General features: G+C 42.4%; 2 protein-coding genes across 3 annotated transcripts; one reads left to right on the forward strand and one right to left on the reverse strand.

Annotated features, from left to right (window-relative positions):
- Positions 1–354: 354 nt before the first annotated feature.
- Positions 355–2,083, forward strand: LOC110521815 (protein FAM183A). Of its 2 annotated transcripts, none has more exons than XM_021599698.2 (4): positions 355–648; positions 1,394–1,453; positions 1,531–1,634; positions 1,761–2,083. In XM_021599698.2, the coding sequence occupies exons 1-4, from the start codon at positions 411–413 to the stop codon at positions 1,872–1,874; spliced, it is 516 nt and encodes a 171-aa protein (XP_021455373.1). In that variant the 5' UTR covers positions 355–410; the 3' UTR covers positions 1,875–2,083. The 2 variants fall into 2 exon arrangements, with proteins under 2 accessions (XP_021455373.1, XP_021455374.1); XM_021599699.2 differs by having other exon boundaries at positions 579–675.
- Positions 2,084–4,461: 2,378 nt separating this feature from the next.
- ebna1bp2 (EBNA1 binding protein 2) lies at positions 4,462–12,281 on the reverse strand. The gene is made up of 9 exons (XM_021599702.2): positions 12,060–12,281; positions 11,827–11,910; positions 7,517–7,692; positions 7,035–7,158; positions 6,047–6,136; positions 5,858–5,933; positions 5,589–5,718; positions 5,247–5,451; positions 4,462–5,097 (listed from the first exon to the last, which is right to left on the reverse strand). The coding sequence occupies exons 1-9, from the start codon at positions 12,153–12,155 to the stop codon at positions 5,050–5,052; spliced, it is 1,029 nt and encodes a 342-aa protein (XP_021455377.1). The 5' UTR covers positions 12,156–12,281; the 3' UTR covers positions 4,462–5,049.
- Positions 12,282–12,545: the final 264 nt, after the last annotated feature.

Here is a 12,545-nt window from a genome sequence, read left to right on the forward strand (position 1 = left end):
AGCCAGGCCTAAATATATATATTTTTAAAACACGTACTGAACGGAGAAGCTCGTGTAAAAGGTTTAAAGCACCTAACGTTTGATATAGCATCTCTAGATATCAAACAAGCAAACTTGGCATGCATTTTACAATATTTTCTTTGATGTTTTTCAATTGCCAACGTTGAAGTAAATTGATTTAATGGTGGCCTACAAGACAGAATGTACTCTCTTCACTAGAAGGGCAAGAGCACAGTAGACTACAGCCCCTGTAGCTCTGAACAGAAATACATTTTTAATTTCATCCACGGCTGACTGAAAGAAAATGTGTACTGTGCGCCCTCGTGTGGCCACTAAATACCTGCACATTCTGAGATTCTGTTTACTGTTGCTAGGCAACGAGAGAACTAAAGAAGACTTGTTGCGATTGAATGTTAGTTTGTATTTCGAAGGCTGGCTTTCTACGAAGTTGCATACTACGTGGTCTCCCGTGTTCTCTCTGGATTGCGTCCGAATTTACACGAACCAGGATGGCAGCGGCTAAACAACCAAAAGAAAAGCACCCTGTGGATATTGTTCATCAGAACGCAATTCACGTCGAGACCATAAAGAAGGAGAATAGGAGCCAACGATTGTACACGCTATTTAGCATAAACCCGTACAAAAGACGTAAGCACATTCGACCGCCGTAGAAACGTTTGTGTATTAATGTGAACCGATGAGGAATTTCATGATGAACAACTACTGTAATTGATTGTGTCCAATCTCTCCTACTGTGTCATAAACTAGTATCACAGGAATGAAACCACTTCGAAAGCTTTAGCTATATACAAACTCAAAGTACTGGAGAAAAAAAAAAAAAACACCTAGCTATCACCACACAATTATGAAATACAACCTCCTGAGTTGACAGCCTTTTATGCTTTGCCGACACCTCTGCTGTTTAAGATCACTCAGTTAGTAACATACTGCAAGGACAATACCAGGACGACAAGAGCTTCAACCAGAGGAGTCTGCTCAACTCAGTTTAGGGTCACCAAACTTGTCCCGAAAGCTTTTTCAGTCAGAGCGTCTGGATTATGGAACACCCTGCCAACCAGTGAGAGAGTATTTTTGCTAGCTTCAAGGTAGACCTGAAAAAGTGTCTAGTGTAAAACCAGTCATGTGAAGATTAAGGCATTATGTTACTTAAAATGTCAGATACTGTAGGACCAAAGGAATTTCAACTCTGAACTGGTATCATTATATTTTATATTTTTGCCTGTTTTGATTTGTTTTACATATAGAGATATATTAAGCGTTATATTGTAATGATGTATTGAAGTATATAGTTTTCTGTCCGGAACTACATATATCAGCTATCTACCTAAATCTTTGACAAATAAACCAATAGTCATCTTCTTTTATTTCTCAGTTCATGTTTTGACTGACAAGCCTATGGCCAGCCCCACCCACGACAACATAGAGGAGGATCGTAAGTATAATGGCTAACTTTTCAATATTATCAGAGATGTTGGCCAGTCTCTTAGATTAGGTTTCTCCCCCCCCCAGCTGCTTTCCTGAAGATCATCCACAGGGCTTGTTTGGAACCAACCAAGAAATACACTCACCCCCAAACGGAGAGCCAAGAGATAGGCTGGACATCCAGACCTCTGGTAAGAACTCCCACTCTGTGAGTGATTATCAGAATACGTTTCAAAGTTGCGTCCCCTTCTTTAGTGTCCTTAGCCTGCTCTGGCATTCCTACAATCACATTTTTCCTACATTTTTGCCCTGTCAAGATTGTTTCAGATCGCAGTGATAGGAGACTGAACTGGCCACGGCAGAACTCTGAGATCACCAAGTACATGGATGCAGCATGGCGTCTGAAAGAACAGACACAGAACCTGGGCTAGATCTCCGGCCTACTACAAGCCTCAATTTGGATAAACTACCGGATCATTGGCCTCTTTGCTGGATATCGATTGAGAAATATTAAATGGAAACATGGCTATGAAGAATATTGCTTTACTGTCCCAAGCAAACAACTGGTTGCAGACAGACCTACTGTATAATGTCAAACACCATAACGTCTTTCAGAAAATAAATATTGAACTAGTACAAATCATTTGTCAAAAAGAAACAGGAGCAGGTATAGCCTGGTCCCAGGTCTGTTTGTGCCCTTGCCATCTCCATTGTGGTCATTATTGTCAAGCCAAACATGACACCGCATGACAATGAGTGACAAGGAGTTTGTATCATACCACAGAAAGGCACTCAAATCAAATGTTATTTGTCACATGCACTGAATACAACAGGTGTAGGTAGACCTTACCATGAAATGCTTACTTACAAGCCCTTTACCAACAATGCAGTTCAAGAAAGCTTTAAGAAAATATTTACTAAATAAACTAAAGTAAAAAAAAAAAAAAAAAATTTTAAAATCAAGGAACTTACATAATAGCAAGGCTATATACAGGGGGCATGCATCGTTAATAGACAGTGAGTAGCAACAGTGTAAAAACAAATATAAATAGTCTGGGTAGTATTTGATTTTTTGTTCAGCAATCGTATGGCTTAGGGGTAGAAGCTGTTAAGGAACCTTTTGGTCCTAGACTTGGCGCTCTGTTACCGCTTGCCATGCAGTAGCAGAGAGAACAGTCTATGACTGGAGTCTGACCATTTTTGGGGATTTCCTCTGACACTGCCTAGTATATAGGTCCTGGATGTCAGGAAGCTTGGGCCCAGTGATGTTCTGGGCCTTACGGTCAGATGCCGAGCAGTTGCCATACCAGGCGGTGATGCCGCCTGGTATAGCCGTAAAACTTCTTGAGGATCTGGGGACCCATGCCAAATCTTTTCAGGGGGAAAAGTTGTTGCCGTGCCCTCTTCACAACTGTCTTAGTGTGTTTGGACCATGATAGTTTGTTTGTGATATGGACACCAAAAAACTTGAACTCTACACATGCTCCACTTCAGCCCTGTCGACGTTAATGAGGCCCTATTCGGACCTCCTTTTCCTATTGTCCACGATCATCTCCTTGGTCTTACTGCCAGTGAGGGAGGGACTGTTGTCCTGGCACCACACTGCCAGATCTCTGACCTGTTGGTGATCAGGCCTACCATTGTTGTGTCGTCAGCAAACTTAATGGTGTTGGAGTCGTGCTTGGTCACACAGTCGTGGGTGAACAGGGAGTACAGAAGGGGCCCCAGTGTTCAGGATCAGCGTGGGGGCGATCCGTCAGGAAGTCCAGGATCTAGTTGCAGAGGGAGGTGTTTAGGCCCAGGGACCTTAGTTTAGTGATGAGCTTTGTGGGTACTATGGTATTGAACACTGAGCTGTAGTCAATGAACAGCATTCTCACGTAGGTGTTCCTTTTGTCCAGGTGGGAAAGGGCAGTGTGGAGTGCGATTGAGATTGCATCATCTGTGGATCTGTTGTGGCGGTATGCGAATTGGGTCTAAGGTTTCCAACATGATGGTGTTGATGTGAGCCATGACCAGCCTTTCAAAGCACTTCATGGCTACCGAAGTGAGTGCTACGGGGCGGTAATCATTTAGGCAGGTTATCTTCGCTTTCTGGGGCACAGGGAATATGGTGGTCTGTGTGAAACATGTAGGTATTACAGACAGTCAGGGGAGGTTGAAAATGGCAGAGAAGACACTTGCCTGCCAGTTGGTCAGCGCATCCTTTGAGTACATATCCTGGTAATCAGTCTGGCTTCGTGACTTTGTGAATGCCAACCTGTTTATAAGGATCGGATCCTTTTTTTCAATTTTTCACCTAAAAAATGACAACACACACCGATCCCATAAAGGTTGAATGTCTTCCTCACATCGTGATCAGTCATTCGGAACAGCTGGTGCTCTCATGCATGCTTCAGTGTTGCTTGCCTCGAAGCGAGCATAAAAAGGCATTTAGCTCATCTGGAAGGCTCACTGGGCAGCTCGTGGCTGAGTTTCCCTTTATAGTCCGCATTAGTTTTCTAGCCCTACCACATCCGACGAGCATCTGACCCGGTGTCGTAGGATTCAATCTTAGTCCTGTATTGATGCTTTGCCCGTTTGAGGGCACAGTGGGATTTATTCTAAGCGTCCAGATTAGTGTCCCCCTCCTCGAAAGCGGTAGCTCTAGCCTTTAGCTCGGTGCAGATGTTGCTTCTAATCCATGGCTTCTGGTCAGGATATGTACATACGGTCACGGTGGGGACGACGTCGTCGCTGCACTTATTGATGAAGCCAGTATACTCCTCAGGCTAAACCAGGGGTTATTCTTGTGCCAAATAATTTTTTTTTTAGATTTAACATTTACCCAGATCTATAGAAAGTAACACATTGGCCCATCACATATTAATACTATTGATAGATGTTAAAGGCCAAACATGACAGCTGTTCAATATTACAAAATATCATGTCACTAGGGGTAGTGAATCAGTGTCAATTCGCAGACTTGAAAAATTGCAGATTTTTGCTAAAAATCTATAAGTATTACCAAAAACTAAATGACAGCATATATTTATTGAAGTGGCTTGATCATTTTAATCAACATCACAAAATAGCATCAAACTTACACGCGATACAACAATGTATAAAGTTTTATTTTAAAACATTTTTTTTTTTTTACAGGCGGTAATAAAAGAAACAAAATGTAATTGTCTTTTGATGTCCAAATTCATGTTTGGGGTTTTAAACCACCCCTCTGCAGAGGGAGTGTAGCAGGGCAGCTATTGAATTTGGCGTATATGGTATGGTTCCGCTCAGTCAGGTTGTGCACAAGGTGACATTCCAAAGCTCACATGCAGCCAAGTCCGCATCTAGCCTCAGCGATATTCTAGGAAAGATCATTCTGAGGGCAGGATGCAAGTGGACATCTTGGGTCATAGTGACACAAATTCCTTCATATCAGTCCACTGCCCCAAGGGCTCAATAACAGTTGGTGTGTGTGATTAAGTATAGAAAGAGAGCACTTCTCTTTAATATATGCGCTGGGATGCAATGTGTGTAACCAAAGACTGATGACGAGGTGCAAACCTGGCTGATGTCATAGACCGAGGGACCAATCAAACTGCAGGACCTTCAGCACTCAACTCCTTAGGAGCGACCCTTCATCTTCTTGCGTGCATTCTTGCCCGGTCGTTTCTGAAGAATCACAAAACATATTAGAAAAGGAGCAAAATTACAAAATAACTACAATTTCAAATAACATAACAGGGAAAAATGTAATTAAACAATCAATTATTTTTTACTTTATTTCAAAATGTGATCAATGACGTCTGTCAGTCACTTACAGTCCCTCCTTTGGAGGGGCCCCTTCCTCCTTTTCCTCCAGGTCCCGCTTTGCCTCCTTTCCCCCCCTTTCCTCCTTTCCCATGAGCCACCTTGGCACGAAACCCTGACACATCATTGTGACTGTCCTTGGTGTTCCACTTGGTTCCACTCTTCTTTCCGCCAAAACCAAACCTCTGGTCCTTATACTTCCTCTTAGCATTGGGGCTGTCAAGTCAGAGGTTTGAGTCAAGGTACAGTACACACAAATGTGTTGTAAAAAGCACTGAATACAAATGAGTATAGGTAGGTAGTGGAGAATAAGCATTGGTGCACGACATTCACATCTGTGTGTGGCGTCTTACCCTTTTTTGTTCATGGCTTTTTTATCAGGTGTTTGGCCTCCTGCTGTTTTCCCTGATCCTCCTTTAGCTGGAGCTCCTCCTTTAGCCGTCTTCTGATCTCCTTCCAGGAAGTCCAGTTTGTCAGTCATGCCTACGAGAGAGGAGGGTGTTTAAACGTCATGAATCACATTGGGCAGTTTTAGCAGATTGCTGTCAACCAGAGCCACTTAATAACAACAAGTGTGAACAAGTTGGGTCGTAGGCCACAACACGTACAACTGAGGACCTACCTTTTTGATACTTCTTCACGGCATACATCATGGCCTTCTTCTCCTTCTGTCTCTTCTGAATAACCTCCACTTGCACCTACAGGACAGATTTCATATGACTACTTGTACCAAGATGACATAATAAAAAGTTACATGCCAGTGCACTGCTGTCCTTTAAGGAAAAAAGAGATGGGAGGAGAGGATACGGACCTTCTTGCCGTACTTCCTCTGCTCTCTTAGTTTCTTGGCCTTTTCTGACTTCTCCATCATTGTCTGCTTCATGATGAGTTTCTTCCTGATCTGTGGGAAAAGACAATGGATCGCATTATACATGACCACACCAGTGTTTCAGTGCCAGTAAAATGTCAGAATTTGCTGGACAAATGTGAGATTCAACAGCCATACCAATAGAAATCCATTTGAATGCCTCCACGTGTAAGATAATGTTTTATTAGGAGTGCCCGCTGGTGATTTATTGACACGACACCACTATGGAAGTGATTGCACTAATAATGCAAGAATGATAGCCCACCATGGGTACGTTAGCGCCTTGCATAAAGCACGTCTCCCTCTGTCCATCTGGCTAGTCAATATCCGCTGTTTCAGTGTCAATTTATTTTTTCAACTTGTGCCTTTATCCTTGTGAAAGTAGCTAGTTAGCTAGCTTGATTTGCATTTCTTACATTTTTCCTTCTTTTAAACGGCCAACTACTCGACCAGACATTAGATTAGTGGAAGAGGAGGAAATCAAAATGACTTCATCCTAATACTCCTTCTTGGTGGACTTGTATGACACGTCTCACCTGTATGCATACAGTTATGTCCGTCATAGTCTCACTGGTGCAGGAAACTTTGTGGGCCAGTACCATGATACAATGCTGCTAGTTGGCAAGCGAGAGCTCAAGACAGACTGGCAGATTAGAGATTATGCGATAACAAGACAACCTGAACCAACCTCCATGCATAGCCAATGTGATTTAAAGAGGATATTGATTTTTGTCAGGATACTTTGTCAAATAATGTTTTTAAGCATTAAAAAAAGTATTATATATCTGCCATAAACAGGCAATTACAGAAAAGTAAAACAACTCTTTTCATAACAGTTTTGCTGTCAGAGATTTACCAATACCTGATGCAATTAAGTCACATAGACATGGCAATATATCTCTGGGTCTAAGGCTACGTCAGGGCATCCTACCTTCTGCATTTGCTGGTCCGACTTGGCCATCTCTGCAAAGTAGTCCTCAGGTCTCTTGGTGGCTATCTTAAGCTTCAGGAGCCGGGGCATCGCATCCAGAACAGCGGCTTGGGCTTGGCGGTAGCTGGAGGACATCACCGTAAGAGAGGATGTGTTACAATTGCCATAGCTTAAAGAGCATAAAATTCCACCAAAGTCTCTCTTCAGTATGATACGAATGGATTTTTAAATTTATTTAACTTGACAAGTCAGTTAAGAAGAAATTCTTAATTACAATGACTGCCTACACTCGCCAAACCCTAACCAGGACGACGCTGGGCCAATTGTGCACCGCCCTATGGGACTCCCGATCACGGCTGGTTGTGATACAGCCCGGGATCGTACCAGGGTCTGTAGTGACGGCTCTAGCACTGTGATGCTGCGTCACTCGGGAGCCCCACACCCATGTATTCAACACCCATGTATCGGGGCAATACACTCACAAGAACATCTCTCTCTGGAAGTCGTCATCCGGGTTGAGGTCTCCGCTAGCCTTGTTGTCAAGTCTGCCCTCGGACTTGGCAACGATGTCATCAGCTGGGAGATTGACCATGTCCAGCCTCTCTACCCAGGGTAGTGTGTTCTTACGGAAGTCGGCGAGGCACTGTTTCAAACCCTCCTGTACACAACCATGAAGAAAATAAGTATTAGAAAAGCCACCTGTGATTCACATACTAGACAGGGCAACACCAATTTGGGGAAAAAAAGTATTTAGTAAAAGTATTTAGTCAGCCACCAATTGTGCAAGTTCTCCCACTTAAAAAGAGGAGGCCTGTAATTTTCATCATAGGTACACTTCAACTACGACAGACAAAATGAGGGCGCCTTGGTTCTTCAACAGGTGACTGGCTTAAATCAGAGGGAGCGGTGGCTGTGCTAACAGTGCAGCTAACGGTGGCTTTGGAGCAGCTAGCAGTGACAAACTGCTCTGGTGCTCCCTCACGTCGTGGCTCACAATTTTTTCTCTCTCCGACTCATCTTTCTTATCTCCCTCTTCTTCGGCCCCCTCAGACAGGGTCTGGATTTTCATTTTCTACCCGCACTCTTCTCTTGATCAGAAAACAGTCCATCGCAACGGGGCGAGATGGGTGACTAGCCAGCTAGAAGTTAGCACACACCAGACACACGTCATAGGGGACACGAGCTCGCAGCCAGGGATCGGATTGGAACAGAATCTCAGAGAGCTGGGACCAAAGTAACAAAGCCTACCATCAGTAACACACGCCGCCAGGGACTCAAATCCTGCAGTGCCAGATGTGTCACCCTGCTTAAGCCAGTACATGTCCAGGCCCGTCTGAAGTTTGCTAGAGAGCATTTGGATGATCCAGAAGAAGATTGGGAGAATGTCATATGATCAGATGAAACAAAAATATAACTTTTTGGTAAAAACTCAACTCGTCGTGTTTGGAGGACAAAGAATGCCGAGTTGCATCCAAAGAACACCATACCTACTGTGAAGCATGTCAGGCAGCTGTCAGGCAGTCCAGAACCCAGTTGCACAAGGTGGGGTTCAAACCCAGGGCCCGGGCTTAATGATGAACTTGGAGAATACCATGGTGTTAAAGCTATGAGCTATGGTCAATGAAAAGCATTCTTACATAGGTATTCCTCTTGTCAAGATGGGATAGGGCAGTGTGCAGACGATTGGATCGTCTGGGGATCTATAGGGGCGGTATGCAAATATAGGTGGGTCTAGGTGTCAGTTAAAGTGGAGGTGATATGATCCTTAACTAGCCTCTCAAAGAGGTTAAGCAATGGATTTTTTTTTTTTGCCCCCACTGTATATATAAGAACAAATACTTATTTACAATGACGGCCTACCCCGGCCAAACCCTAATGACGCTGGGCCAATTGTGCACCGCCCTATGGGACTCCCAATCACATCCGGTTGTGATACCGCCTGGAATCGAACCAGGGTCTGTAGTGATGCCTCTAGCACTGAGATGCAGTGCCTTAGACAGCTGCACCACTTGGGAGCCCCAAAACTAATCATAATCTCTATGGGGGTGCCACAGGGTTCAATTCTCGCGACGACTCTTTTCTCTGTATATATCAATGATGTCGCTCTTGCTGCGGGTGATTCTTTGATTTACTTCTACACAGACGACACCATTCTGTATACATCTGGCCCTTCTTTGGACACTGTGTTATCAAACCTCCAAACGAGCTTCAATGCCATACAACTCTCCTTCAGTGGCCTCCAACTGCTCTTAAATGCTCGTAAAATGAAATGCATGCATGCATATTATTAGTAGATTTGGACAGAAAACACTGAAGTTTCTAAAACTGTTTGAATGATGCCTGTGAGTAAAACAGAACTCATATGTCAGGCAAAAACCAGAGAAAAATCCAACCAGGAAGTGGGAAATCTGAGGTTTGTAGTTTTTCAAAGCTTGGCCTATCAAAAACAGTGTCTATGGGGTCAAATTGCACTTCCCAAGGCTTCCACTAGATGTCAAACGTCTTTGGAAACTTGTTTGAGGCTTCTACTGTAAAGGAGGGGCTCATAAGGGCTCATTGAGTCAGTGGTCTGGCAGAGTGCCACATACTCGTTATGCTCGTTCACATGAGAGGTAGCCCTCGTTCCATTGCTTTTCTACAGACAAAGGAATTCTCCGGTTGGAACATTATTGAAAATTTAGGTTAAAAACACCCTAAAGATTGATTCTATACATCGTTTGACATGTTTCTACAGACTCAAACAGAACTTTTGGACTTTGTCTGGACCTAGTGCTCGCGTCTCATGAAGATGGATTACTGGGCTGAACGCGCTAACAACAAGGAGGAATTTGGATTTGAACAACAAATCAAGCATTTATTGTGGAACTGGGATTCCTGGAAGTGCATCATGATGAATATCAAAGGTAAGTGAATATTTATAATGCTATTTCTGACTAATGTTGACTCCAACATGGCGGATATTTCTTTGGCTGAACGTTACTGAACGTAACGTGCCAATGTAAACTGAGATTTTTGGATATAAATATGCACTTTATCGAACAAAACATACATGTATTGTGTAACATTATGTCCTATGAGTGTCATCTGATGAAGATCAAAGGTTAGTGATTAATTGTATCTATATTTTTGCTTTTTATGCCTATCTTTGGCTGGAAAAATGGCTGTGTGTGTTTTTGTGACTTGGCTCTGACCTAACATATGACCTAATATGTTGTGCTTTGGCTGTAAAGCCTTTTTGAAAATCGGACACGATGGGTAGATTAACAAGAAGTTTATCTTTCATTTGGTGTATTGCACTTGTTAAGCATCTCCAATCCCAAATGAAATCTAGAATCGTCTTCCTATTTCCCAACAAAGCCTCCTTCACCCATGCTGCCAAACATACCCTCGTAAAACTGCCTATCCTACCGATCCTTGACTTTGGCAATGTCATTTACAAAATAGCCTCCAACACTCTACTCAGCAAACTGGGTGTAGTGTATCACAGTGCCATCCGTTTTGTCACCAAATCCCCATATACTACCCACCACTGCGACCTGTATGCTCTCGTTGGCTGGCCCTCGCTACATATCCGTCGCCAAACCCACTGGCTCCAGGTCATCTATAAGTCTTTGCTAGGTAAAGCTCCGCCTTATCTCAGCTCACTGTTCACCATAGCAACACACACCGTAGCACACGCTCCAGCAGGTATATCACACTGGTCATCTCCAAAGCCAAAACCTAATTTGGCCATCTTTCCTTACAGTTCTCTGCTGCCAATGACGAACCAATTGCAAAAAATAAATAAACATATATATATATATATATATATATTTTAAATCACTGAAGTTGGGGACTTGTATCTCCCTCACTAACTTTAAGCGGCAGCTATCAGAGCAGCTTACCGACCGCTGCAGCTGTACACAGCCATCATCCAACCAACTACCTACCTCATCCACATATTTGTTCTTGTTTTTCTGCTCTTTTGCACACCAGTATTTCTACTTGCACATCCTCATCTGCACATATATCACTCCAGTGTAAATTGCTAAATTGTGATTACTTCACCACTATTGGCCAATTTATTTCCTTACCTTCTTACTTAATTTCCTCACACTGTATACATGTTTTTCTATTGTGTTATTGACTGTATGTTTGTTTATCCCATGTGTAACTCCGTTGTTGTTTTTGTCACACTGTTTTGCTTTATCTTGGCCAGGTCGCAATTGTAAATGAGAACTTGTTCTCAACTGGCCTACCTGGTTAAAATAAAGGTGAAATAAAAAAAATTGAATACAAACAGTGACAACGGTTGGCTGTTATCAAAGTGATACATTTGACAGTCAAATTTGTGTATTGGTGTGTGGCAAATTTTATGGGGAGACCTACCCGAATTATTCGCGCCATTTGAGAAAGAAAATTATAGCTGCATTCTAAGTCCTGCAACCCCAAGAGTGTATGACACAAATCAAAGACATTTATCCGTTTAAGCAATTGATAGTGTGTAATGTTGACAATAAATCTCTAATAACAGTATGTAATCCCCCCCCATCAGCGTGTGTAATGTAGTAAGTAACACACTGTCCACATCATGGAGTAACGTAATATAAATGAGAGAGTAAAACAATTCAATAACTTAATTTAGGATGATGGTAAAAATGAAGCAAACGCAGACTTTTCCAATAATCATATATCTCACTAGTTTAACCATTTAGAGAGAGAAAAAATGATCCTGACCAGTTTAACCAGGCTTAACGATTATAGCCTACATAGGACTTAAGTCTTTGGAAACAATGGTGGGTTGCGCACTCACCACATTGTTGACAATCTTCTTCGGTTCTTGTGTTGTAAAGTTCAATCCAGGCTTTAACAAACCCTTTGCAAATGCATCTTGAAGCTAATGAAAAAGAAACACAGCAAATAAAAGCTTTTTATAACCTAGCTAAAGTAAAGTTAGCAAAGACATCGCTAACTACCGTTAACTACTATTTAACTTCGCTAATGTTAGCTAGCTACCAAGCACCACACTATTGAATATTCAGTTACCTCTCCGTCAGATAATTCGCTGTCATCCTCCTCAGACGTCTCACCTAATTGCTCGTCATCTTCGTTAATATCCATGGTATTGTTAACGAGAATCATTGGATACAAACAGTTATTTGATGTAAAAGCGGTGCTCACATGGAGCGGTTCACGTGGGAAGGAAGTGGCGGCTTTAACAGTCCTCCGAAAATATCTTCCGGGGAAACACTCAGCCCGAATAAATCAAAGATTCCTACGCGACGTTTCTTTTTGCAGTATTTACAGTTTTCCTGGATTACAACTCTTGGAGAAAAAAATGTCCAGAAGAGTCAGGACAAAAAAACATATTCAATTTATATTGATATGGGTGTATGCTTTAATCATTTATATTCTTTGTTTATTATGTAATTACGCATTGTATGAATGCTTTTCCATAGTGATAGAATGTAACAATAACATTCTATTCATATTATATTATATCCCACGCCTCGGAAAAAACATAGCATGTTA

Source organism: Oncorhynchus mykiss, chromosome 30 (genome assembly GCF_013265735.2).
Source record: "Oncorhynchus mykiss isolate Arlee chromosome 30, USDA_OmykA_1.1, whole genome shotgun sequence".
Lineage (NCBI taxonomy): Eukaryota > Metazoa > Chordata > Actinopteri > Salmoniformes > Salmonidae > Oncorhynchus > Oncorhynchus mykiss.

Bases quoted from the DNA above. Each gene is read 5' to 3' on its own strand.
- LOC110521815 (XM_021599698.2), top strand. From the start codon at position 411: ATGTTAGTTTGTATTTCGAAGGCTGGCTTTCTACGAAGTTGCATACTA. The intron at 649-1,393 runs GTAAGCACATTC...TTTATTTCTCAG, and splicing joins CATAAACCCGTACAAAAGAC to TTCATGTTTTGACTGACAAG. The intron at 1,454-1,530 runs GTAAGTATAATG...TCCCCCCCCCAG, and splicing joins CGACAACATAGAGGAGGATC to CTGCTTTCCTGAAGATCATC.
- ebna1bp2 (XM_021599702.2), bottom strand. From the start codon at position 12,155: ATGATTCTCGTTAACAATACCATGGATATTAACGAAGATGACGAGCAA. The intron at 11,911-12,059 runs GTAACTGAATAT...CTTTTTCATTAG, and splicing joins GCGAATTATCTGACGGAGAG to CTTCAAGATGCATTTGCAAA. The intron at 6,137-7,034 runs GTAGGATGCCCT...CTTTTCCCACAG, and splicing joins CGGACCAGCAAATGCAGAAG to ATCAGGAAGAAACTCATCAT.